The sequence below is a fragment of the Pelodiscus sinensis genome, chromosome 3 (genome assembly GCF_052426305.1).
Source record: "Pelodiscus sinensis isolate ZL-2025 chromosome 3, ASM5242630v1, whole genome shotgun sequence".
NCBI classification, from domain to species: Eukaryota; Metazoa; Chordata; order Testudines; family Trionychidae; genus Pelodiscus; species Pelodiscus sinensis.
The window spans coordinates 200,239,640-200,267,639 of NC_143054.1; the positions used below are offsets into that span (position 1 = coordinate 200,239,640).

Consider the following 28,000-nt stretch of genomic DNA (forward strand, 5'->3'; position numbering starts at 1 on the left):
GGGGGTGGGTGCAGGGTGTCTAGCCAGGAGCAGGCTGGGAGTGTGGGGTCTCAGTGGAGGGAGTGTGTGAGGGGGCTGAGGGGTGACTGTACGGCTCCTACCTCCCTGGAGCACCGGGTATGGGGGAGGCTTCACGGCTCCTGCCTCCCAGGAGCTGTGGGCGAGGAGTCTGGGGTGCAGGGGGAAGACCTTTCAGCTTCCCCTCCCCAAGCACTGGGGAGGGAGGAGGCTGGCGGCTGAGGGACGCAGAGTGACATGATGAAATATTATCTCTCTACATATATAAACAAAAATTTCCTGTGGGGCGACAGAGTGACTTCGAGGCATTTTACTATTTTTTCAAAATACGAATAAATCACAATTTCCTCTCATCCTTAATATAAAAAGATAGATTTTGCCACAAGCTTAGGTTAGTTGAAAATAAACTTTTACAAAACCAGTCATGTTTCAGCAGACAAAATAAAAAATAAAATTAAACAAGTAATAAGACTGAAATGCTGCTGCTGTGGTGTTTGCAGCCCAAATGCTGCCAGCAGTGAGAACCAGGAAGGGAAACTTCAGGATGTGAAGAGGTGGGTAACTGATTAATCACGTACTCGATACAATTTGCATTGAGCACATAAATAGCTGAGAAGCTGCAGCTCTGCAGTTCAAGCGTAGGAGGAGCCGGGCGTGCAGGCAGCTTGGCTCCTACAACATTTAAACGGCAGAGCTGCAGCGGTGGCCAGTCCGTGACGGACTGCTGCGGCTCTGCTTTTTTAAATATAGTTAGGGCCTCCAGGCTCTTACTACGTCTCAATGGCAGAGCTGCAGCGGGGGACTGTATTTAAAAAGCAGAGCTGCAGTGGTCCACGACGTGGCAGCTCTTACTACATTTAAAAAGCAGACTGACGCGCGCCGGGACTGTCCCCCACTGCGGCTTGCCTCCCCTTCCCCATGTACCACGCGGACAGTGGGTGACTTAAGCCAGCTCCCCCCAGCACTGCCTCCTGCTCCCCTCCCCCTCTGATAACATGTCCTGACTGTCACCACGAGCCTTTTCCCCTTTTAATCATCTCAGGTGTGTTTCTCGAAGGCAAAACAATGATTTTTCCTGGCTGCCTGCACAGGACGGACACTCCACTAGCCATTAAACTACGTGAAGATGTTTGTTTCTTTTACCAACTCACTTTTGGTAGTCGTCCAGCCTTCACCTACATTGCATTTTATTTAACCTCTTTAGCATGACAGTGCATTCGCCACCTGCAGCAGCCAGTGCACACTTACAGGAGGCAGTATCTGGGGAAAGGAGTAACTAATTCCTAGCCCACTATCCGATAAAGTGGGAGCACGGCTGACAGATTTTTGGCTACTATGAAACACAAACAATGAGGACAGAGCTAACAGTCACTAACAAGGTCTGATGCTCTTCTCCATTTGATTGCTAAGTAATTTAGCAGATTCTCTCCCCAGTTTGGGTACACAAATCAAACTAATCCCACAGCTCTTGCAGGATTTCAAGAAAGGAGTTGATAGTCCTTTTAAACTCTTCAACAGAAAAACCTGTATATTTAAAAATAGGTTACTTTTTTTCTAGAGCAGTTGAATTGCTATTCATGTCCACAGTTAGTTCACATTGAGTCTCACTTTTATGTTCATGGCGGCCAACTCAGCCACAAAATACCTGAAGACATAAGGCACAGCCACAGTGTCGATTGTGTCACTCTGATTGCACAGGGTACAGTAGTATTTCCTGTTGCGCATGGCGGACCAGGAAGGAGGAGGTTTCTCCAACAAAGGAGAAAGCAAACTACCACACTTAACACAGACGTGGGCCACCGAACGATCGGAGCAGTTGAAGAGACGGTCATGCAGCAAGAACGAAGTTCCGTGAGCCAACAAGGCGTCGCGTTCCATCTCCCCGAAGCGAATCCCACCCTGGACGTTCCTCCCACCGATGGGCTGGTTGGTGACTTTATCTCTGGCTCCTGTCGTCCTCACTTGGAACTTGTCTGAGACCATGTGGCGCAGGCGCTGATAGTATACAACTCCAATGAAAATGTCTGCCTCCAGTTCCACCCCACTGATTCCACTGTACATCCGCTCCGTTCCATAGTAGTTATACCCAGCGGCCTTCAGCATCTTGCCGAAGTATTCTAAGGCAGAGCTCTCCTCAGAAAAGGTGAAGGGGGTGGCATCATGACAGAGGCCATGCAATGCTGCAGACTTCCCTGCCATACTCTCAATCAGCATTCCGATGGTCATTCGGGAAGGAAAGCCGTGCGGATTGAAGAGAATATCTGGAACCATTCCACTCTCTGTAAATGGCATATCCTCCACAGGCCAGAGTCTGCTCAAAATGCCCTTCTGTCCATGTCGGCTGGCAAATTTGTCTCCAATAGTTGGATTGCGAGGGATTCTCATGGTGATACACACACTTTTAAACTTCCCATTTCCACTGTCATTGCTGCACACTTTGATATTATCCACAATGCAACTTTCCTTACTCCTGGGAAGAGGAAAATAAAGAAAGTCCATGAAAGTTTCAAAGTTGTTAACTCAGCATTTCTGTGCCAGGAATTTCTGTCTGGAAAGAGATATAATTTCAAACTGTCTTTAGAAAGAAACTCTAAGTATTACAACCAAGCTATGTGAAATAAGATGGTTGTCTTGTGAGACTCAACACTGCCTCAAAGAAGAAGCCATTTTGTACGCATGGAGATCAAAACTACATTAGTGTCAAGTATCAGAGGGGTAGCCGTGTTAGTCTGAATCTGCAAAAGCGACGAGGAGTCCTGTGGCACCTTATAGACTAACTGAAGTGTAGGATCATAAGCTTTCGTGGGCAAAGACCCACTTCGTCAGATGCATCTGACGAAGTGGGTCTTTGCCCACGAAAGCTTATGATCCTACACTTTAGTTAGTCTATAAGGTGCCACAGGACTCTTCGTCACAACTACATTAGTGTTGGTTTGAGAAAACATTACACATGAAAAACAGCTTCCTCAAAGGCTGCTTGACTCATTCTGATACAGGAATGAAAACTAAAATTTGGAAAAGATTTTTGATTTATGCTCCATGAATGAAGTAGAATAAGAAGCAATTAAAGCGGATTCATCTTTGTACTGTGGGAATTGATGGTCAAGCTAAGTTTCAATGCCTGGTAAAATTCCTTTACATGGCAACTGTGACCTACAAATAAGAAAAAGAGGAATTTTGCCCCTTTTTTAGTTTTACATCATGAAGCATGACGACAAACTGAAAGTTGGTATAAAAAAGACTTTTCTTTTTGCCCTTTCTGCCCCTTCCCATTAGAAATTCACGTCTAGTGTCGACTGTAGACTCAGAGGACTAGCGAATTAGTGATACGGTGACATCACATGTGCCTATGGAGCAATCTAATTGATCTGAAAGGTGTAGGCATTTTTAGTCGGAATATTCAAAAATGTTTTATGTCAGTGACTAATATTTTGTCCCCTCAAGTTTAAGTGTTAAATCTTACAAATACCTCGGGAATCCTCCAGGAAAAAAATGGGAGGATAAACCTATAAGATTCCTGCTATTTCTAACGTAGAATAAAAGCAGCAGAACCACCTCATTCCTCCCAAAACGACCATCTTTTACCAGTGGTTCTCAAACCTTTGTACTGGTGACCCTTTTCACACAGCCAGGCTATGTGTGAGAACCCGTATAAATATTAAAACAATATTTTTAACATACTATTATAAATATGGAGGTGAAGTGGGGGTTGGAGCAGAGGTTGACAGCTCTCAACCCCCCCTTGTAATAACCTCTGGACCCCCCATTTAAAACCCTGTTTTAGGCCTTTCTTTCTAAGCCCAATTTTTAAAATACCCTTTTCACATCACCTTTAATATTCTGAGCCTGAAGCTCGGCAGATGGAGGCGGCCACCCCTCACCCACAAAAACGAAGATCACCGATTGGGTACGTCTAGACTACAGGCTTTTGTCGACAGATACTGTCGACAAAACTTCTGTCGACAAAGAGCGTCTACACTACATTGAGTTCTGTCGACAAAGCAAGCTGCTTTGTCGACATGGTAGTGTAGACGCAAAGGACAGTTTACATGCAATAACACCTTCTGTCGACAGAAACTCTGTCGACAGAAGGTGTTATGCCTCGTAAAATGAGGTTTACCAGCGTCGACAATACTGCTGAGTTCTTTCGACGTTACGTAGTAACTCTGTAGTCTAGACACACCCATTGATCCTACCTGGAGAGGAGGGTGCTTGTCTAGCTATTGCACTGACTGAGAAGGGTTCTGTTCCTAGATCAGCCACAGACCCTGGGCCTTTGTTTCTCTGGCAGGAAGACAGGGCAGCAGGTACCTCCCAGCAATGCAACCAATTTGAATTTGTTTATAAAATGATACAATTTTCAAACTGCCTGAGCGATCCAGCAGCCTAGTTCCCACTTTCAGAAGGGACTTATGTCCTACGCCCCTCTCTCATTGAAGTCATCAGAAAGTAGGTGCAGCAGTTGCTTACGCACCTGTGAAAATCTTACCCAGAATGCTTTCTGAAGTTCTGGTGGAAGAAGTCGGAGTGTGGAAGCAGCGTAGTGCTACACACGAGGGATGTTAAATATCGGTTAACGGAATAGTCGAGTAACCTCATGAATTCTTATCGGCATGAGTCCAGCCTCACTCCCAAGGAGCCCCTGCCACTCCACACCAGCGCAGGGGGCCAGGTGGGAGCTGGTTCGCGAGGGGAGCCAGTTTAAAAACCAGCTCTTCTTGTGGAATGGCTGCCTGTTGCCCACGCTGCTGCCTTGGATGCAAGGGTGGCAGCAGGCTGTGTGTGGGGGGGGTGAGGGGAGGCTGGGCATCTGAGCTCTTGGACCCAGCATGAGCTGGAACTGAGCGGGGCTGCCTGCCTGCCTGCCTCCTAATACATTTTAAATGCAGAGCTGCAGTGGGGGCAGGTCCTGGACCTGTCACATGCCAGGACTGAGACAGGCTGCTGGCCAGCCTGCTTAAAAATTTACTGGGGTGGTGGTGGGGAGGGGGGGGTAAGAAATGCATGTAATCTAGAGCAGGGGTGGCTAACTTGTGGCTCCAGAGTGAATATGTGGCTCCTTACAGAGGTACCAAATCCAGGGCAGGCGCCACAGGTGCCAACTTTCAACTGGGCCGGAGGGTGCTCACTGTTCAACCCCCAGTTCTGCCCTAGGTGCTGTCCCCCTCCGCCCTTTCCTCCTAGGATCCTGCCACTTCCTACCCTCTCCATTGAGCCTGTCACACCCTTGCTTCCCCGCTCCAGTGTCTCCCGCTGAGAAAGAGCTGATCCCAGCGGGCAGGAGGAAAAGGAGGAGGCGGGGCTGCCTGTGGCAGGATGTGCTGAGGATGGTGGTGGGGAGATGAGCAGGGCTGGGGACATAGAACTGTTGCTCTTTGGCCACGTGCACTGGTCAATTCTGGCTCCGTCTCGGGTTCAGGTTGGCCCCACCCCCCGGTCTATAGCATTAACCTATAAGCATTTGTGTATCAGTTAATCGAGGACACTGTTACATCCCTACTACACACAGGGAACGGCTGCAGCAGCAGGAGAGCAGAATGAGGATGAACCGAAGTTCACTAGTGGAGAGTGGGAGGGGAGGGATCACACATGCAAACGCTCTCTTCACCAGAGCGGTCTCCAGTTTCATGCTGTGATAAGCCAATAACTTTCCCCCACTTTGTGAAGCAGCATCTGCAGCTTTTCATTCCTTGCAGTGCAGAGAGGAAAGCTAATATTCTGGTGGGAAATCCATCTGGAATATTAGCTACTCCTCCCTGCAGAGCAAGCATCCAGTAAGAGATGGATGATCAGAAAGAGATACAGCTGCTCTCATTCCCTGGAATCGTCAGGGAACAAATAAAAGACCCCTAAACCCGACTGGGCTGTCTGCACATTACAGCAGTTCCCAGAATGCCTGACGTGAGACTACTGCCAGAAGAGCTGAGCTCTGCACTCACTTGTAATAGGTGACGAAGCTCTCCCCTGTACTGAGGTTCAGGTAGCCGTAGAAAGGGTCCCCATACTGCAGTATGGATCCAATGTGCGGCAGTCCATCTGCATCGAGATTCTGTGTAACCCTGGGATCTCCAGGCTTGACTCCAAACACCAGACAGTCATCTCCTTGTTTGATTTTTTCAGCAAGATCTATGCTCTCCGTCTTGTAAACACTGCCGTGTGCAAATCCTCGCTCCCACGAAGCCTTACTCACAATCTACACAAAACATCCCCAATAAAACCAGAGCCTTAGGAGAGTCCCTTCAACGATACTTTCTAAAACAAGATGAACACACTTCACGTTTGATTTCAGCCTTGCCATTTTCCACTCTCCCCCCGTAGGCCCTTATTTTCCACAGTCTCCTTCCTCTGTCTATACATGCTTTCTGAACCTCAGCAGGGAAAGCATTTGTACACTGCTGTGACCCATTTTTTTTTAAAAGCACCCCTTTAGCTAAATAATCACCGCTCTCCCGTAAACACCCACAGCTCCCAAACACCAACAGTCCCAGGACTGAACAGACACGAGCCACTTGTCAAATGACTAGTCCAGCAACTAGCACTATGGGGCCCTGACAGCCCGTTGGTGCTCTCTGTGCTGCTGCCAGACATACAATAAATGTGAAAAAAACCATTCCTTTTCCCCTTATATAGCAGACGGGGCAGTTTGGGCACTAGCAAACGCAGGCATGCAACCTCTTACCAACTGCACCTTCCAGCCTCCGACGCTGCCTCTGGCCCTGCTGCACAGCCTCTCCCAGCATTCCCCAGGTCAGCAGGGAAGCATCTGGGCAGCAGAGCCAGGGAGGGAATGCCAGAGAAGAGCACAGCACGGGGAAGGCCTGCACCCAGACACTCCACAGTGAGTCTAAGTTGCAGGTGTAGCCTGGAGAAGAGCTAAGGTTGCCACCTGTAGGTGGAGAAGCAGAAGGCACATCCCGTTCACAGGCTTTCCCCTCCCTTGCTTGTGCGCGCACACCTACCGTGTGACAAGCTAAGATGTTTGATTACTCTGAACCAGAGGTCTGATTTGTGATTTAACTGACATCTGGAGACTCAGCATAGTCAGTGGGTTTTAGAATTTACCTTCCAACGCCAGTTCCCCAAGTGACACAGTTATTTCCTTTTCAATGACTTACCATTGCATCTTCCATGTCATAGCCAGTGTAGGAGATGACAGCAACGACTGCATTGGTACCAATGGGATAGCTGTCCATGTCATAGTAATCATACATGTATGGCCGCACCAAGGGGCTTTGCGGCGTCTGAAGTCGGTACAGTTTATTATCTGAGCGTTCCCGGTAAGTCAGAAGTGGAAAGCCCATAGTTTGCTTGCCTAGAATAAAAAAAAAGAGCCAGATTAATCAAGTGTCAAAAATCACACTGTTCTGTCAGAGCTTTGGTGGGAATAAAAGTGAGCCAGCCTCCAGAATCTCTTGCTGTGTACTGAGAACAAGTTGATGTTTTCCCCAAATCTAAAAAGTTCTCCTAAGCTTTCACTTTAAGACAGTACTGCAGGGGATAAGGACTTCCCTTCCTGCTCCTAATTCACAAATGGCACACTACTCCTTCCTAGGGATGTTAAAATGGGTTTATTCTGGTAAACATGTTACTGCTGAAATTTTCAGTGGTCACATGCAGGGGGCAGGAAGGAGATGGCTCTGTGGGAACCAGTGCTTACAGGGAGCCAGCTTTTAAGCCTGCCTGTCCTGTCTCGTCCTGTCCCTGGCTGCCTCTGACACAGGTTCATCGCATCCCTACTCCTTACACTCCTACCGTAACTCGCTTCCATCCCTCTCATTTAACAAGGGTTATCTTCAATATTCTCCCTCTGACAGCAATTCTGAAATATCCAGATGGAACATCACTTTCACACTTACCATAAAACAAATTTTTCTGCATGTGACATTTCACGTGTGTCTCGTCTGTTCTACATTATCATGCTACAAAATATTGTTTTCCTCCTAAAATTAATATTTCTGAGCGATGCAACTTCTGAGCAAAGAGTTGGCATTTTATTAAGTTTACGATTTTCAGAAAACTGGGGGGAAATGACTGAGCTACAAATCCGCTTCTACAAAACCTTTCCAACATGATTCCCCAATTCTTGGTCTCTGCCTCCTGGTGGAACTCTGAGCTCTTTAATCACCTTTTCACATAAGGCTGTATTAGTTCATGTAGAGTGGTACAGAAAAGAGCACCCATCTCAAGGAAGGTGCTCTTGGTAAACTCTTAAAATACCATCCATGCAGACTCTGGCAATAACCCATCAGCAGAACTTTGCCAGCAGCAAAAGGGATTTAACAAACACTCCATAAACCCCATCAACAAAAGCCATCTCTAGAATCCCCAGCTTCACTCTTCTCCCAACACCCTGCCAGCTGTGCTCTCTTCTACACCGCTGAAGTGCCTTTACTAACCACACTGTGGTGCTGTGTCATGGCCATGGGGAGAGAACGGGTCTTGAAGAAGAGCCAAGCTATTTTAGGGCTTGATAAAGTCAAAATCAACACAAGGTCAAGCCAGAAACAGGCAATCAGTGAAGATCACGGAGATCCAGTTTAATGTGACCATGAAATGCATACTGCTTAGCAGAGGCTGCAAATTCTGTGCCATCCGCAGTGTCTGGATAGATTTAAGCTATAACCTCACAGGGAGCACCCTGCAGTATCTCCTGAAACGTGCCAGGCACAGAAACCAGTTGCATGGTCTGTAGCCAAAGGAAGCGGACTCAGTCTCTTATCCATGTGAAGTGGGGGGATGGCAAAAGGAGTTGATCTTGCAGTGGCAGCTACTTGCTCTTCTAACACCACCTGAGCGTTACCAAGCCCAGCCTGCAAACTGGATGCACACATGGCAGACGTACACCACAAGACAACCGGAATAATATTGGCTCTGTCTTCCAGTCGCTTCCTCCAACCAGCCTACAACCCCTCCATTTTGCTTGGATGGTGCCTCAGCTAGTTAACCCAGAGTGTGCCTGTCAGCACCACAATGGACCACTCTAGCCTGGTGGATCTGTCTGTTATCAGCATTCTGCAGTAATTGAGCCCGACTGCTCTTAGAGTAGTAGTGTGGTCACTGGGAGAGGGAGGAACTTTTCCTTTGAAAGGCCCAAGAGATGCTGATGAGCTGCCCAAGTCCAATGGGGTATGAGAGGGACAATCCAGCTAGGGTTTGTTGGCAGTTCTCTGTGCCGGCAAAGCCAAGGGGGATACAAAGGAAAGAGGAATGAAGCAGTTAAGGATCTGATTTTTCCCCTCTCTCCTGCCAGTGCAAACCTGGGGCATTGTTGCAGAGTTGGATGGCAATATTTAGTACAGTACTTACCCATCTGGCATTGGTACATGTTCCTAGGACTCTGATTGTGATCAGAGAATGGAATGAGGTTGGCTACCACGCTCAGCATGCTATGAGGAAAGAGCTCTTGGTGAGTGGTCACATCTGGCACAATTTCATCCTCCAGGACAGCAATGTTCATGAAGACCTGAGATAAGCAAAGTCCAATTTAATTATCAAGTTGATTTTTAAGAGCAAATAATGCTATGTCCAATCACTTTCATTCACTTACATAGCTGCTGCTGCTGCAGTTGGTAATTTACAGTACATCTACATAGCAGCATTATTTTGGAATTACAGATGTTATTCCGAAATAACATAGTGAGCATCTACACAGATCTTTATTTCAAAATAATGTTGAGCTGGAGGACTTCTTACTCTGACTCCTGTAACCCTCGTTTCACAAGGAGTAAGGGAAGTTGAAGGAAGAGTGTTCTCCCTTCCGGCTGTGTAGACAGCGCCAAAAGCCAAAATAAGCTATTTCGAATTAAGCTATGCAACTGACGTATCTCAAGTTGCATTGCTTAATTCAACTTTAGCCCTGCTGTGTAGACGCGCCCTTAAGAGTATTAGTGTGTAAATAGGGCTATGCAAACAGACAACTATGGCTCCTTCTACACTGAGCTAGGGATGTTATTCTCAGCAAGTGTACACAATCACACTAGCTCTCTATCTGCGCTAGTGCACTGAAACCAGGAATGTAGCTGCAGTACCACAAGCAGCCGCAGAAAATAGTAGCACCACTAATATGTCCCCCCCTTCCCCCAGGTTTAGGTGAGAGGGCAGTAGCTGGGACGCAGTAGTGCATAGTAGTACAGTGCCAGCGCAGCCACAAGAACTAGGCTAGTGGTCTTAGCATGTGTCAGTGTATTCCTTGGGAAAGGCAAGCACAAAGCCAGAAGACAGGGTGGGTGAACACAAGGACGTAATCCACACAATTCAGGCACAGTTAACACTGAGAGCACACACAGGGTGAAACCCTTTACAAGCACAAAGTGGTTATCAAAGTACACAGCAGTAAGAAGCCAGAAAACTAAGGTGATCAAAGCAAACTTAATTGCTCTGTTGACAAGATCAGCTTCCCACCTCCCCTTCATTGTTCCTTTCACAGACTTTTTGTAAGGTGTGTGTTATATCCAGATTAAAGACTTTTCTCCAATGGCCACTGCTCTGTAATAAACACACAGACATTAGACACGCTCGTGCACAGTACCTGTTCCAGAGTGCCAATCAATTCTTCCTTTCCCAAGGCCAAGTTTCTCACCGGTCGAATCATCCGACAAGGGGTAGTAAAAATGAACAACCCTGGATACAGACTAGGTTTTCCTGTCATTGGAATAAGGACGACCTCTGTCCAGGCTGTAATTTTCTTTTCTTTCATTACCTGTTCTCACATACACAGAAAAAAGCTAGTCAGATTTTTTTTGGATCCCATAGCCTATTTTCCCACCTAAATGAAAATCTCACAAGTAGCTACATAAATTCATCGTTTTGTATATTTTTAAGAAAATATTTGCATCAAACTCTACAAAGCTGGAGAAAAACAATTGAATTAACTTGCTACAACCAACAAGTAGCTTGATGCTGCAATGTTTTGGTGGCAATGCCTTAAACAGGTATACAATAATCATTTAATTATTAAAATTCAAATAAAACCATCTGAGTGGCTCAGACACAAGTGAAAAGAGGAAAAATTTTAGAATCTGAGGCAAGACTCAAGGTATACCGCATTGCCTACTGTCTAGCACATTAGCGTCAGACCGCTTCTTTTACGTCAAGTCACATCAAAGTAGACAACCTTAAAGTGCCGTAGAGTATCTGCTATGGTAGGAGCCATATCTTTTTCCACCCAGCCCACCAAGGATCCATCCAGGGTAACTGGGTAACACTCTGCATAGGGTTGGCTGGGAGTCCCGTCAACTGGGGTGACACCTGGGAAAAAAGGAGAAAGTCATTAATGCTAAACGTAGCAATTCACACCAAACACCCCACAGGATCTTAGAAACATTCTAGATTAGCATACAGGAAATGCCTCACATTTTGCTTTGACCACTATATATTAAGAATCTAAATATCAGGTATCTCATATTTCTCCATATGCTGCATGACTTATATCCAGATTTAAAACAATAAAAAGTGTTTTGATGAGCACGAGAAAATAAAATTCTTACATGAACTGTTCTTTGACTAAACAGCCATTGGTAACCTTATACAGATGCAAATGACAAAACTCTATGGAGACATTTCTATGCATTTATCTTTCTGTATACATTAACTTGCTCATTCGACAGAATACAGCTTTTATTAGTTCACTAGTAGTAAATATATTACTACTCAAACAACATTTTTGAAGTGGCAGTCCTGTGTAAGCAATACATTAATTTGTCATTAACCAAAATGCAGGTTGACCCATGTTGAAATGTTTTTGGTTTAACGAGATACAGTGAAGACATGGGTTTGTGGGGTCCTGCAGAGAACATCAGCCACTGCTTTCTCTGTAAGTTTTCTTAAGTGGAACATACCTAAGGAGCAGAGCAAAGGTGGCAGAGATAAGGTGTAGGCTGAGTGTGTCACTATTTCACAGACAGCCGTAATATGGTTCATGAGCCCACAGGGCTCTCCATCAGGCGTGTGCACCGGGCACAGGAAGCCCCAGGATTCAGGCAGCAGTTTGCGCACTGTGGTAGTTCTCATCTTGGCAAATGCAGCGCCTCTGTGTACGCACCGAAAATGGGACAGATAACGAACAAAATTCAGCTTGTCTGCCACCACACACAGACCAGAATCTTGTAGCATACCCAGACCTTTAAAAAAAAACAAAAGCCAGATTTAATGTGTGAGCTGATATTAATGAAGGACATCTGCAAAATATAATTCTATAAATCATCTTCATTAGACCCACCCCTCGAATTCAAAAAGACTGACCTGATCTCAAATGAGAGATTCACCACTCATTAATCTGCATCTACATTTGAGTCGTTCAGTGGCAATGGGCTATGCAGCCTTTTACACTTTAGATCACTGGCTCAAATTCAGCTCAAACTGCTAGCAACCAAAAGTCACTCATCTGTTCAGTGCTCTATGTGAAATGAGTTAAGAGCCTCAAAGCTGACTGCAAGATAATGCTTTTTCCAGGAAAATTGTATCTATTTGTTTCCCTATTTTTCATTGAAGTTTTGCTTCACTAGAAATGACTGGTTTCTTGTAGTCTTGGCCCAGTGTCTAGTCTACTATACTGTTTTATGTCCACATCATATTTGTAGCCTCAGTGCACAGCCAGGGATCAAATGGGCTTTGATGGTGAACTATCCGAGTGCAGTAGTTTTGAACTCAGAGGAGGCGGCAGTACATAGTTAGCACTTCCACACACCATGTTCTACCTTTTCTATGCAGAATGGTAATCAATCAATGCTGCTTCTTTTCAAAATGCTAACTCTAAAGATACTTTAAAAAATCTACCATAAAATCCCGAGTATAATGTGCACCTGTGCATATTGCGCACCCTGACTTTAGACTCTTAAAATCATGAAAAAAAATGAACCCCTATGTATAATGTGCATCCATTATACAGGAGAATAGGAGGGAAGGAACGGGAAGGAAGCCGGCCGCTGCCCATTTGTCCGCGTGCCGAGATTGTGCTTGCTGGGGGGCCTCCCCTGCCCAGCTCCAACCACCAAGCTCGCGCCTGCCGGGGGACCTCCTCCACGCAGCCGTCTGCACACCGAGCTCGCGCCTGCCGAGGGTGAGTTTAAAACTTGAAAAGAACCCCCTATGTATAATGTGCACCCCGGCTATGACCCTAAAAAAAACCGGGGGGGAAAAAGTGTGTATTATACTAGCGATTTTACGATATATCTGTATATAAACAATTCATAATATATATATATATATATATATATATGATCCAAAATCTGAGGAAAAATATAATCCTTTTCTCAAGGATTCCTTTGAGAATAATGAACTTCCTGAAGCTTCCTTTTCATAATGAACTTCAACCTGAGCAAATATTCAGTAGCCAAAACTTTAAGACAAGAGGCTTGAAAAAAAATGTCAGCACCTCTCTGGAGAACACACACTGTACCCCAGGACTAGAATGAAGTGCAGGAGAAGATCAGCCACACCTTAGTTAAAATGTACCTGTTTTAGAGCGCAGGTTGCCCGTAGCAAGCAGATATTCAAATGGCCTTGTAACATCAATTCCCATGCTGAATAGCTTCATCATATTTTCTGAATTGATAGTTACATTGGTCTTCTGAGCTCTCTTGTCTAAGGCAACTTTCAGAGAAAGCAACCAAGCTTCCATCCTCTCCTAGGGTTGAAAAATGAGAGCTGTTAAATTCAAGTAGGCAAGTAAAAACGAACTGGTTCTCCACGCCTGCAGCAAGTGATGTTACAGAGTAGTACACTGCATGGACCCTCCCCGCATGGGCAGAAGGATGGACAAGATAATTTTCTGATGACCAAACAACATGATAAACATTTCAGATGACTGCCTCTGGAGCTTTGTTTGGGCAGTAAATTTTGCTATTTGAATTATAACTCCTTATTAAAAGAAATCCACTGCAGACAGCCAAACTAACCGAAAGTACAGACATTATCTGCTATCAAACATATTTAAGCTTTTCCCTATTTTAAATACGGGAAGGGGAGGAGGATTCCTCCAAAAGTGTCAGAGCGGACCTGCGGCCAGTTAGTAAAGCACTGCTTATGGGGTCCGAGCTAGCTATTCAGTCTGCCCACAGGCAGCTCACCTCAGTCGAGTGTTTCCACTCCCTGGAGGGAAGGCAGGGCTTTCTTCAATGGAACCCCTCAGAAACCTGTATTAAACACCTTGGATTTAGATATTTTCCACAGTCACAAGCCACTGAAGTGGCAGGGGAGTTTTGTTCTTCCAAATACAAACTCCTATTCCAAAATGATGCCAAAAGCAGATTTTCAAGACATGGCAAATGGAAGTGCTCTAAAGAATTTGTTATGCACCACTGAGTTTGAAGCACAGATGGGGATATTTTGGGCTTGTGTGTTTTCACTGTAAACTATAAATGCTTTGCAGTGACATTTCTTAGATCTACAAGCATTTTCAGAACAGGAATACTTCCATACTGCAACAACGAAAGGCCCAGAAATTGGTAGGACATAATTATTGCTAATAAATCACTCCCCTGGCTCCATAAAGGCATGTGGTACTTCACACGGTAAGACAAATCTGTTCCAAAGAGCTTACAGTCTAAAACAGAAAGGACCAAAAGAGGAATAAAACCACAATTACTGGTGAAAAGGCAGCAGAAAGCCGTGTTGCCAAAAAAGGAGCTAAGTATTCCTGAGGAACAGACAACAAAACAGACGGATGGAAGAGTACAAGAGACTGTTAGTACTACAGGCAGCAAACGGGAGGAGGAAGAAATTAAAGCAGACACAATTGTGGAGATTCAGTTGGCGCTGGTAGGTTGGAACCAGTGTTAATACAGCCAATGAAGTGATTCAAAGAGGAGCTTTGTGGAGATCACTTTGGATAGCTGTTGGAGGAGAGGTGAGAAGCGGCAGAGAAGCAGCACAACTGAAGGTCTGAGAGGTGGCTAAAGCAGGAGAAAGTAAGATTTTGGTAACATTCCAAAGTCAGTCAGCACAAGAGCTAGTGGGTGGGGAGATAAGACTCAGAAGATCACCCTGAAACTGCAAGCCTAAGACAAGGAGAACATCTGAAGCAGGGAATGGAGGAGCCTGCCAACAGAACGCAGGAGGAAGAGAGCAGGGGGCTGAAGGCAGAACTCTGAGGAACACCAAGACAGGGAGAAAAAAATCAAGTAGAAGGGCAACTGTGACTTTGGATGGACCAAAAATGAAAGCCTCAGAGTGCAGGCCTGAGCTGGTGAGCCTGGAGTCTGCCAGCTGCACTCGCACAGATGTTGACAGAGGGAATGGTGCCAGCTTTATGCTAATTCAGGAGTGTGATGCCTGTGCGGTGTATTTCGCAGATACTACTTCGCTCTAGCTGCAGATGCTATCGTGCTCTAACAAATGAAAACGAGCAAAGAGCAGGGTTCCCTCTAAGCTGAGCACCTGCACAAAAAAGTTTAGGCCCTCCCAGCTCGCTTGCAGAGCCACACAGCCGCACTCACAGCCACTCACTTTCCTGCTGGTGAGTGGCGGCAGCGGCCTGGTGGGTTCTGGCAGGGCTGCGTGGCGCAAGTGGCTGTCCTGCCCCCATTTGCTCTGGCTGGCGCTGGGGCACAGTGAGGCTGTCCCTGCTTGGGCAGCCTCACCAGACTCACTTCCAGCTACGGCAGGCAGCACACCGCAGCCTGGCCAGGACCAGAGCCACGTGTCAACTGGTGGCTGGTTGAGTGGCTGCAGCTGGGACCAGAGGTGCCACATGGCTCCCGAAACCTATCCCCCTGGCTCTTAGCTGCAGCACCAGCCACGTGGGCAGTCGCCACCCAGCAGCCCTGGCATCCTTACGCCAGAAGCTGCTGGCCAGCTGGCTGGGAATACTGGGCAGTGCAGTCCCAGCTCGCCCCTTGCCCGCTGGTTGAGGGAGCTGGGCAGCTCAGCCCCACTTTCCCCTCAGTGAGCAGCTTCCTGGGGGCCAGGTAGCCCAGTCCTGGGCCCACCGGCCCACAAGAATGGGCAGCCTAGCTCCAATCTCCCCCCAGCAAGGAGTTCTCACATCCCTGACCTCTCTGCCCCCTGTCCTGAGTACCCTCTTGCCCTGAATCCTGCACCCTCTACCCATACCTCCCACCACTGATTCCTGTGCCGCAGGGTCATGCACCTTTTTAATTATCCTTTGGGGAGGGGTGAGTGAGAGGTACCACAGTTTCACACAGGAACGTGTTGTCAATGTTGGTGCACAAGACAAAAAACTCACTGCTCACAGTTGGGAAATCTTACAGGGAACACTGACAGAGCATTACCAGATGTAGTTCACAGGCAGGCTAACAGGGACAGAAAGGATAAGGGACAGGGACATGCCCAGGGTCACACAGCAAACCAGGGGCACGGCTGAAAACAAGGTCTGGATCTGGCTCCCCAGCATCAAACACTGGAGCCCAACTGCCTCCTCGCAAGCTCGTGTTATACGAGTCACTGCAATACCCCACATGCTGGATCCAGGGTTGCTCTTTCTTCCACACGTCTAGAGGTTCTCCTCCCACTCACAGCTTTAAGCACTTTCAGGCATTACCTTTAAGAACATGAGGTAAAGCTGCCCTGGGGTAAGCACTTCCTGGTTCATAAGGCTGTCTGGGTTGTCCTCCATGCACTCTTCTTTGGCAAAAGCAAACAACTTCCGGGTCATCAGACAAAGCAAGTAGAACTTCTCACTCTTGGTTTTCAAGTGTATACAGATGCACTGACTGGAGGCACAGGAAGAAAAGGGGCCAATTAACTCTCTCTCTCTGTTCTAAGCTCCGGCCTGAACAGCCCTTGACCAAACTCTTATTCATGAACTCCCAGTTAAGCTGCCTAACAGTTTTCCGTACACACATTCAGGTTTTTTCAGAAACTCTCATGGACCAAAAGAATTTCAAAACTCCCCTCTCGTCATCCTTAGAGTTGTAACCTTCCAGACCATGACTCAGGGCCGTGAGCAGGTGAGCCTGCCCTACTGCTGGCAGTACTGTACCTGTCATGATACACGAAGGTCAGACAGTGAAGCGGGACTACACCCATCATACAAGTGTCGAGTGACACACTGCTACATGAATACGTACTCCAAAAGGAATTCTGCAGCTTGTTCATTCGGGTACCACTCAGGAAGGTTGAGTTTCACCCGGAAGCATTTCCCAAGGTAGTCAAGGACCTGCTTCTGCGTGGCACAGCCCTCCTCCATCACAAGTCTCAACATCTGAGAAATGCAGTTCTTGTAGAAGGAGTTGTCTTCTCTTCCTCTGATCAACTCCTGAAAAATCTGGTAGTCTGAGAAACCAACTAATGCCTGGAGGAGAGAGAGGCACCAGATCAGCGAACAAAGAAAAACCAGGAGTAAGAAATCACCATGTCTCAATTAAAGAATAGAACGGGACAGGTCACTCCAATCACTTATGCATGTTTATGCTCATCTGTCCTTCTAATATCTTTCCCCAAGGTAAACACAGTTTTCTGGAGGTTCAATTGGTTGTGGAGAAAGATCCTGGGTGTACACAATCTGACTGTCACCACAAATACCCAATAAAACCCCTAGAAAAGCAAATACTGAGTCAATATAGACAATGATGAATAAAAGCTAATTTAGTTTTTCATTTAAATAAGAATTTTTTATCTTTTTATACGTGATCTTACAGTATACATCTAATTCACAATTTGTCTCAATTAATTGACATTTAAGTAAACTGAAAACAAGTGGTTTTTATAATGCAATGGATGGATTAAAGATAAGATCAACTTAGCTATGCTGCTCAGGGCTGTGAAAAATGTCACACCTGTGTGATGTGGTTAGATTGACCTAATCCTTGAAGAAATGCAGCTAGCTCAACAGCAGAATTCATGCAGAGAGGGGCTTTAACAACTTGATGGAAAAAACCCTTCTGTCGCCGTAGGAAGCACCTACATGGTGCTACAGTGCACATTGCAGTGCTGTAGTTCTGGGCTGCTGGAGCTTCGCATGGACCCACCCTGAGGCTAGATGCAATGATCAGATCTGCAAACCCTAGATTTAAACCCATCAGTCTAAACCCTGCAGCAATTGTATTGCAACAGCACAGTGCAAATACCCTGGGGTTAGAAATAAGAACGTCAGAAATAACTCACTTGCTTACCAAAACAAACACAGCCTCAGAAGAAAGGTACTTTGTCAAAGTAAGCTGCCATTTCAAAGCATGCGCAAAGGCCCCGTGGGCTGATGCAACAAAAAACAGTAGTCTGACATTACTACCAGAGAGCACATGCTTTCTTTGCAGGAAAACAAAGATGAAAAGAGTTAATTGAAGTGAAGTCCTTGCAATATTACCTATTTAAAGCACAATTTAAATCTGTTCTACTCCATTTTGAAAGCTTGCTTTCATTGCCTTGCTTAGCAAAATCCATGCATTGTGCCTGCTTAATTGTAAGTTATGGTTAGGAGCGCCTTTGAAGGTTCTTCATTCAGCAGTTGCTTGCCCTCCACAAGCTGTGCTCTCTAAATGCACTCATTGTCTCCACACAGACACTGGGCTTGTCTTCCCTGCCCTGGTTAGCTCACGTTAGCCCTGCAGCCAGTCCTGGTCCAGCGAGAGCAGCCACACTTCAGAACGCTAGAGTTACAGTTACCTGATTAGCCGTATAGACTGGATTAGCTGCTCAGTAACTTGTACTGTGGGAATACTCAGCATTACTAGCTCAGCATCAGCATCCCGGTCCTTCAAACAATGCCGCTTCTCCCCATCTGTCCCCAGCTAGCTGGAGTTTAAAGTGCCATTTAACTCAAGCTGTGGGTGTGGAGGTGGCTCCGGCTGCAGCAGTGCTCACATTATAACACGTTAACTGCGTGGTGAAGCAGCGTGCACACTAGGAATAGGATGCCTGAGGTAGTGCTCAGAGATCAGCATCAGTTGGGAGTCTTTGCAGATATTCACCTTTGGGCTGAGGGCATAACCAACCTGGGACCCTCTAACGGCCTCCTCTCTACCCCAGGAAATGGGAAAATGAGCTGGGATCGGAAGAACATAAGAACGGCCGTACTGGGTCAGAGCAAAGGTCCATCTAGCCCAGTATCCTGTCTGCCGACAGTGGCCAGCACCAGGTGCCCCAGAGAGGGTGGACCAAAGACAATGATCAAGCGATTTGTCTCCTGCCATCCCTCTCCAGCCTCTGACAGACAGAGGCCAAGGACACCATTTTATCCCCTGGCTAATAGCCTTTTATGGACCTAACCTCCATGAATTTATCCAGCTTCTCTTTAAACTCTATTATAGTCCTAGCCTTCACAGCCTCCTCTGGCAAGGAGTTCCACAGGTTGGCTACACGCTGTGAAGAAGAACTTTCTTTTATTAGTTTTAAACCTGCTCCCCATTAACTTCATTTGGTGTCCTCTAGTTCTTCTATTTAGGGAACTAATAAATAACTTTTCTTTATCGGCCCTCTCCACACCACTCATGATTTTATATACCTCTATCATATCCCCCTCAGTCTCCTCTTTTCTAAACTGAAAAGTCCCAGAAGCAGAAGGAAGGAGACGGTGCAGCATGGTTCTGTGAGCAACATAACAAGAAGTGGAGTTACAAAGGTAAACCTCTCTCCCCCCGATTTTCCTCATGAGTCTGTCACCTCCCAGCCCACTGTAGAACAGCAAGCAGGCTGAAAAGGCTGAAACATCGTCCTTGTGAACTCAATATCTAAGGGCGTGGGCTGAGCTCAAGCTAACAGCACCTCCGCTGTCTCCTGCAGCTGTGGCAGATGGACACCCTGGCTCTGGCCACCCACCTCGAGAGAATGGGCACTAAGACACTGTGGAACAGGGCCATAAGGCACTGTATGTGAAGTCAGGTTTGCAGTCACATTCATTCAAAATGCCTTCAAGGCAGGATGACCGGGCCTTTGGACTTTTTGCCCAAACTTTGCCACCACAAGATCTGCTGAAGAATCTCATCCTGTCTAAATACCAATGAGCAGTTCTCAACATTCACCATGAGTAGCCTTTTTCCCGTGACTGTGACCTAGGGCGGAAAATGGGCAGACATTTCTCATGGAAGACACTGCATTCATGTCTGGATCTCAGATCCTCCTGGCAGCAAAAGCAACCACCAGGAAGGAAGACTTGAAAGACAGCAAAATCCCAAAGGCTCCTTCTGTAGGACTGATGAGCAACAGGCCAGGTTATGGTAATAACTATTTACAACTACTGAGGTTTACAGGATTGACATTTAGAGTTTAAGCCCGATGGGGCAGAGGATGACTTCCTTTGTGTCCCATACAACACTGAACACGTTGGTGCATTCACAATCACTTTGAGGAAAAAAGGTGTTTTTGCACCCATTTCTAACACTCTGTCCAGGAAAGCTCTGAACAGAAGCAGCATTTTGTTTTATACTGTTTTGCTTGATTTTCAATTGGGATGATGTAACTTATCTGATTAGAATATTAATGTGCTCCCAAAGTCTTTCACTGGATGATAGGGTCTAAAAACATTCTGCTAATATTGTGCTTGAGGATTTATTCTGCACAACTGTTTTTATTTTAAAACAGCTTTTCCCTTAACTCCTCACTGGTACGGTCTTAGAGCAAAAAGCCAAAAAACGTTTAGACACTGCCTCATTTCCCCATCTTAAGCTGTGTACACGTTCTCGTACTTCAGCCTTGAATGTTATACTACAGGCAGTCCCCGGGTTACGTACAAGATAGGGACTGTAGGTTTGTTCTTAAGTTGAATTTGTATGTAAGTCGGAACTGGTACATATTGTAGGGGAAACTCTAGCCAAACATTTCTCCAGAGCTCAGTTTTATTCTCCCACACCTCACTTCCCTCAGTCCTTTATTCTCAAGCTGAGGTGTCTGCTGAGAAAAGCCGCTCCGCGTCTCCCTGGTCTGCTGGGGGGAAGCAGCTAGTGCGGGGTTGCCTCACCCCGTTTGTAAGTAGGGATCCGATGTAAGTCGGATCCATGTAACCCGGGGACTGCCTGTACTTACTCAGACAGGTCTGGTTTCCTGATATTCAAGATGACAAGTACCATTCTTCATTTTTCCAGGCAAGAAACAGGCTGCTACACTTTACACAACAATTCTTCAATCAATCTTTCATTTACCACAAAACCCAAGACTAGACTATGGATTACCTTCAGAGCAAATCCCAGGGGAAGGAAGAACAACTCTTTCTGAAAAATGAAGTTCAGCATCACGGTACCATTTTCCAGGTAGTGAAGGTTCATATTTATAGCCGTGTGCTCATCCCTGACACAGTGCATTGATATACCTGCCAAAAGGAACATAAGCAAGGAGTCATTTAAACAATATAGTAACTATTGACTGGATTCTATCGGCATTACAAAACAAGCGAGTAAGACAATTAACATACAATTATCTTTGTAAGCATTGTCTTAATTGCTCCAGGTAAAGTTCAGGTTTCTAGGGTGGGGGCGCTGTATGGCTCAAAGGCTTGGTACTTGTTTGCATCTCCCGGAATTAGACAGAATACAGTCTGATAACACCTGATATATGCCTGGGTCTATATAATGCTATAAGCCTTTTATTTTCACAAGTCCTAAAATTCATCCAAATGTTAGAAGATTTGCTTTTTCCTGCCATGGGCTTTACCCTTTCCAATGAGAGGAATTTCCCTTCATCTCAGTAGACTGTGTTTATGGCATAGCATAATTGCATTGACAAAACAGAAAGCAATAACGACTTACAGTAAACTCTTTACTTTTGTTTATTTTCAAGCAGCTGTCTTACAAAGGTGATGCACTTAACAAATCACAACACTTACCATATTCTGTGTAGCCAGGGCCTCGGCTTTTCCATTTGGCTCTTATCATTGCAATGGGAAAGTTTCGTCTAGGCATAATCAGCATTCTGATAACTTTTTCTATTCCATTAACTATAAAATAGCCTCCCATTTCCTGCCAAAAGAAGAAAAGCTTTCAAACTCAGCACACCAAAATTGAAAGAGAGGAGTACAGGCAGTCCCCGGGTTACATGGATCCGACTTACATCGGATCCCTACTTACAAACGGGGTGAGGCAACCCTGCACTAGCTGCTTCCCTCCAGCAAACCAGGAAGACGCGGAGCGGCTTTTCTCAGCAGACACCTCAGCTTGAGAATAAAGGACTGAGGGAAGTGAGGTGTGGGAGAATAAAACTGAGCTCTGGAGAAATGTTTGGCTAGAGTTTCCCCTACAATATGTACCAGTTCCGACTTACATACAAATTCAACTTAAGAACAAACCTACAGTCCCTATCTTGTACGTAACCCGGGGACTGCCTGTACAGAGAACCTACTCTACAAGAAACAAAATGGAAGTCAGAAAAAATTAGCCCTTATTGGACAGTAAAATACACACCAACTTTTTATACGTATGGAGTGCATGGCCAGTTTTATTGATCTCAGCTTGGGATGCATGCATTACTCACACATAAAAGGTAAGCATGCATTATGGAGGCCATTTCAGATGAGTGCCAATAAATCTGTTATAGTGCAAGGCACTACTATAAGCTCTATTCGGTCCACGTATTTTACAAAAACAACTTTCAGAAACGTTTCAGTGGTGTTTAAGAGAGTTATCAGGGCGCTCTCTTGTACCCATATACCAGTGAAGCCAGATGCACTAGTGACACCAAATACAACTGTAGAGAATGCAGAGAAAATGAGAAGATGAGCCAGTAAATTAAAGTAACCCTCTCAAATGGCCTATAGCAGGGGTGGGGAAACCTCAGGCCCAGATGCAGCCTGTGGCTTGCCCAGATCCAGCCCCCGAGGCTCAGCCCCACCCCCCCAATTGGTGAGCCCGCACTGGTGCTTCAGCACCCCCAAATATCCCCCTGGGGGTTGTAATGCACAAAATCTACTAGGCTGGAACCCCCTGCCCAGGCTCTGTTGTGCAAGGGGAATGTGGGGAGTGTCTTTATCCTCATTTGGGGGCCACAGTGAGGTCCCCCCCGTTTCTCACTTGTGTGCAGCCCCCAACTGATTTTTCTGTGGGTCAGTGACCTCCAAACCAAAAAGGTTCCCCACCCCGGCCTATAGCAACTTCAGTATACACAGAAATATCACAACTTTAACACACCTTACTTCGCACCCCTTTAGAGCTACAAACAAGTACTGTATCTACTAAGAAGGACCCTTTCCAACAGGAAAGTTCATGTTATGAAAGAGATAAAATACTGGATTTAAAAGTTTTCACTCATCTGAATACTCCCTCCCTCACCACATGAGGTCTCTGGGTAGCAGATAGGAAGAAAAGCTCTATTTCAGGTTTGGAGAAAAGAATATGATTGTGTGGTCAGCTGATTTTTTTTAAAATGGCAGTTCTTTGAAGCCATCTGAAATATTAGACAAAACCTCAGGTGAGATGCACTAATATGCACAGTCCAGGTGAACTGACCATATCAGTAGGATACACGCACATTTATCGGATGGCTTTGCAATTTAGCACGTCCATGACGCTAACACCCAATATAAAGATTAATTCCAGATCAAACGCTTTTCAGTTGTATATATTTGTTCGAATTACAATGAGCATGTGACTGAAGGGAAATATAAAGATGCATGATCCATGGCTATGGGTCTGGCAATATCAGGGCATCACTGTAGATCAGGCCTTGGCAAAATGAGGCCCACCAAGCCACCGGGGAGCCCCAGGCAGACTCCCCTGCTTGTCCAGCAGGCAATTCAGAAAACGCGGATGCTGGGCCCCATTTCTGTTTCAAAACTGGAGGGGAGGGGGGAAAGCTCTGGAGCTGCCCCTCTAGCACAATCTCATTGGCCGGTTTCTGGTCAGAAACTGGCCAATGGGAGCTGCATGTTTGAAGAATCACACCCCCTCTCCTTGGCTGAACTATTCACACCAGCACATGGCTGTGCAGCCTGTGCAGGCAGGCAGTCTGAGAAATGTTTTAAGCTCTGCAAGCCTTAGCTCTGCAGGCAGACAGGCTGGTTTGGCTGCTGGCTGTTAAGTCTCCTGGGCCAGAGCCTGCCTCTGGCAATCCAGCCCCTCCCTTCCGCAATCCTCTGCCCCCCCAATCAACATACCCAAACCCTCTGCCCCCCCTCTTATGCCCATAACTCCTCCCAGAACTGGCACTTCAGTCTCCCTCCTTAGATCACAATCCCCTCCTACCCTAGGTTACATCCCAAACCTCTGCACTACAGATCCCTGCCCTAGGTCACAACCACCTCCTTCACCCAAACTCCCTCCCAGACCCCACTCTCCCTCCTGCACCCCAATCCCTTACTCCAAGCTCCTTTCTGCACCCAACCTCCATCCCAGACCCTGCATCTCCTCCATTAACATTGTGAAAGTACGTGGCCCTTGACCACTTTCCAAAATGTTGGAGTCCCCCCATCAAAAATTATTGCCCACTCCTGCTGTAGACTTTCACTGACTAAAACAATATAATCAATCATCCATTTGTGTATTTACTTTGATTGTAAACTGAAAACGAATTATTACTTATAATGAACAATGACAGCAGCATATGATTTTGTATCCACATATTCAATTTATCAGACAGAGCAGATTACAAAGCCACCAACAGCAAAAGGGAACCCAGAAGTAATGGAGAAGTACAATCTATGACTATAAAAGGGATATGTATTTTCACTAACATCAGACCTCTACATTTTTGCCTCCTATGGACCCTACTGTAAGAGTGCTGCCATCATCCAGGAGCCCCAGTGCCATCACTAAGCAGTAACTAGCGGAGTGCACTCAAGCCGTAACACTAACACAGAGACATAAGCTGCCTTGCGTGCCCACAGAGAAGGGGGAAGGATAGTTTTCCAGAGGCAGCTGCAAACCTGGAAAGTAACATTTAGTACCAGTAATGGTCACTGGCTGCATGAATCTGAGGTACTCCCTGAGCTTTTATATTCTCAAGAAGAACTGTAGGTATCCTGAATGGCAAACGACCTAAAGACACCTTGAGGGCTGAGACTTGAGACCCCAGAGAAACCACACAATCTTTACGAATGGTGTAAGATCAGAAAATATGGCAGATTGTGCTTCTAAATAGATGTGCCAAAATCCTGTAAGCTACTGTAAAACCAACTTCTCTTGCCACACCAAAATCCACTGTTAGTTACCTCTTCTTCCTCATGGTGTTCAATCAGAGATCTGGGAGGAAGATTATGCAGATTGCAAAGCTTAGATTTGACCATGATTGGAACATATCCCAGGGACTGTTTAATAATCCCTTTAGGAACGCCATTGACTGACCAGCTGATGTCAGCCTATAAGGAAACAATACATCGGTTTATTAGGGAAAAGTTAAAACAACACAAATAATGATAAAATATAGCTCTCTTTAATGAATGAGATACATTACAACATTGTATGCTTAATACAAAACCATAAACAACAACAAAAATATACTGTTTACAGAGAAAACATTAGTTATGCATCATTATATAAACTATAAGAATACGAATGTATACAAATGATATATTATAGTGCATGGGTGGGGAACCTTTTTTGGGTTAGGGCCACTTACCTCCAGAAAAATCAGTCGGGGGCTGCACACAAGTGAGAAACAAAAAAAACCCACTCCTCACTAGAGTGGGCTCCCCAATGTTGGGGGGAGCCCCAAGCCTCAGGGACCAGATTCAGGCAGCCGAGACTGCATTCAGCCCCTGGGCCTTAGGTTCCCTACCCGTTATAGTGGATGCCTGGTCACTTCTACCATAGTTCAGGTTATGCTGGGACATTTATTTTACTTCCATTTTTGTTCATTCATAATATTGAGAGTAAAGTTTTCCCATGTTTTGTGTCTGCATAAGAGTGAGGATTATGATTTTGGCATTTGTTCAAACTTTCCAAAATTAAACAAATTACCAAACCTATTAAAAGAGCAAAACTCTTATAATGGTGGAATTACAATTCTTTTTTAACAACCCAGGTAGTTTGAGATGTCAATGAGAACTAGGTCCTACTGTTATTTACAAACCCCTCCCAAAGCCCCAAATTAGGTATTAGTGCTTATGTTTGCAGCCTGGCAAGAGGCAGAATAAACTTCATAGCATCCGTGTACTATTATTTTTAATGTTATGCTACATTAGTTATGTGAAACTTCCCAGTAGTTTCAAAAAGAAAACTCAAGAATTAATTTGTATTAATTCTATGGCTCCCTCTCCAAGCAAAATCAGATTGCCTATTCAAGTCTCTTACTGGGAATGTGACCATGTAGTTGAGAATATGTTTAACTGATAAGCCCGAGCTCATCAGTTAAGCACACAGCCCCCCCCTCCCCACTGCCACTGTATCAGAGGCACCGGTGGGGGGAGGTGGGGAGCTGGTGCATGCAAGGAGTCTTTTAAGCTGCCTCTCCCTCCCACTGAGGAAGCAGGGAGGGGTGAGAGCCGATGCCCACTAGGAGCTGGTTTAAAAGCTGGCTCTTCCCCTCCTACTCCAAGCACTGGCTCCCACAGAGCCATCTGTCCCCTGCTTCTCATACAGAGGCAACAGTAGCAGCCAGCCCCAGAGTGTGTTGCTCTAGTCCAGATCCCACTTCGTCAATTAACTGGTTAAATGTTAGGTCAACCTTATGTTTAACTGGTTAACTGATTAACTGGGATTTTACATTCCTAGTTCAAACACTGGCCTATTTGGCTTTCTGAACTATCAGGGTGGATAGGTATCTGTGTAGCTTGAAAAAATCTGGGTCAAGAGGGAGAGTGATATGGGTCTCTGCCAAAGAAAGGTGATGGGTGAGGAGTCAAAAGTCTAGGGTGGGTGCCTTAAGGGACAATGAGAGGGCAATAGAGACACAGTTGCCCTGAACTGTGACACACAGAATTTTTTTTTAATGTCTATAAAATATCTGTGGTGTTTTCAGGTGTAGAAACAAACATGAGACATCACTGCAAAGCTGAGGCTCATGATTCTCTGGTGGCATAAGGCAATGGTTCTCCAAGTTTTTCCATTCTATAGGCCACTTTGCAAAAGAAAGATCTTCCCATGGAGGTACCGCCTCTTCTAACATCCCAGTTCCCCACAGTATGGTTCCAACATTTGTCATTCCATGTACTAATGGTGATCCACAGAACAGCCAGAGTACATGTGAGAAACGTATTTATTTACATGCTAATGGCTTATGAACAAATATAGCACATACCAGACCATGGCAGAGTGTAGCTTTCATGCCCTAGAAGTACTGTGGTAACTATTACTACTTACGGTCAGTTTCCCCCGATAGGTGCTTCGCCGCCCCCTACACTCTGCGGGGTACACTTTCAGCTCTTTACAGACACTCCCTTTTGGCACCATCGGAGGCGCGATGGCAGCACCCACAATTGCCAGAGTGATGCGTTCGTTTTTGAAGGCAAACTCCAGAGCAGGAATAGCCTGAAACAGAGAGTCAGTGTTAGACACAGGGACAGCAGCAAGAGGCCACCGGCTAGTCAGCGCTCAGCAGGGAAAGTAACGTGACAATCCCCATTTCCACACGTGCGGGGCCAGCCCAGAGAGGCGAAGCAGGGAGCTGGGGCTGCCGGGTTGGGAATCCGAAGGGGGAAGCGATCGCGCCAGGACGCTCAGGCGGTAAAGGAAGGCGAGCAGCCGACTAAGGGCGCCGGGTCTCAACGAGATGCTAAAACGCCCCCCCCTCCCCGCCCCACCTGCACGGCGCGGTGCAGCCCCTCGCCCACGGCCTGGTTGAAGGACTCGACGTGGGCCCGGGTCAGATCCTGCAGGGCCGGGCGCTGCTGCTCGCGGGGCCGCCCGTAGCCCGGCGCCGTCAGCGGAGCGAGGCTGGGCCGCTCGGGCAGGTGCTGCCACTTCGCCCCTGCCCCCGCCGCCATGCTGCGTCGCCAACGCTCCCGGCCTGCCCCGCGCGGCCTCGCCGGCACCACTTCCGCGCGCGCCGCTTCCGACTTCCGGCCCCGTCCGCCGCGCGAGCGACCCATCCAACCGCCACAGGCCGCCTCGCGCACCGCCTCAGAGCGCCCCCTCTCGAACAACCGCCACAGGCCGCCTCGCGCACCGCCTCAGAGCGCCCCCCCTCGAACAACCGCCACAGGCCGCCTCGCGCACCGCCTCAGAGC

At 46.4% G+C, this 28,000-nt stretch overlaps 1 protein-coding gene across 1 annotated transcript; it reads right to left on the bottom strand.

The window, feature by feature from the left end:
• Positions 1-313: 313 nt before the first annotated feature.
• POLR1B (RNA polymerase I subunit B) lies at positions 314-27,827 on the bottom strand. Its single transcript, XM_006135950.3, has 15 exons — positions 27,575-27,827; positions 27,135-27,302; positions 25,046-25,192; positions 21,731-21,863; positions 21,081-21,217; positions 17,046-17,269; positions 16,517-16,688; positions 13,471-13,642; positions 11,856-12,137; positions 11,132-11,265; positions 10,547-10,717; positions 9,325-9,481; positions 7,134-7,330; positions 5,958-6,211; positions 314-2,488 (listed from the first exon to the last, which is right to left on the bottom strand). The coding sequence occupies exons 1-15, from the start codon at positions 27,755-27,757 to the stop codon at positions 1,606-1,608; spliced, it is 3,414 nt and encodes a 1,137-aa protein (XP_006136012.3). The 5' UTR covers positions 27,758-27,827; the 3' UTR covers positions 314-1,605.
• Positions 27,828-28,000: the final 173 nt, after the last annotated feature.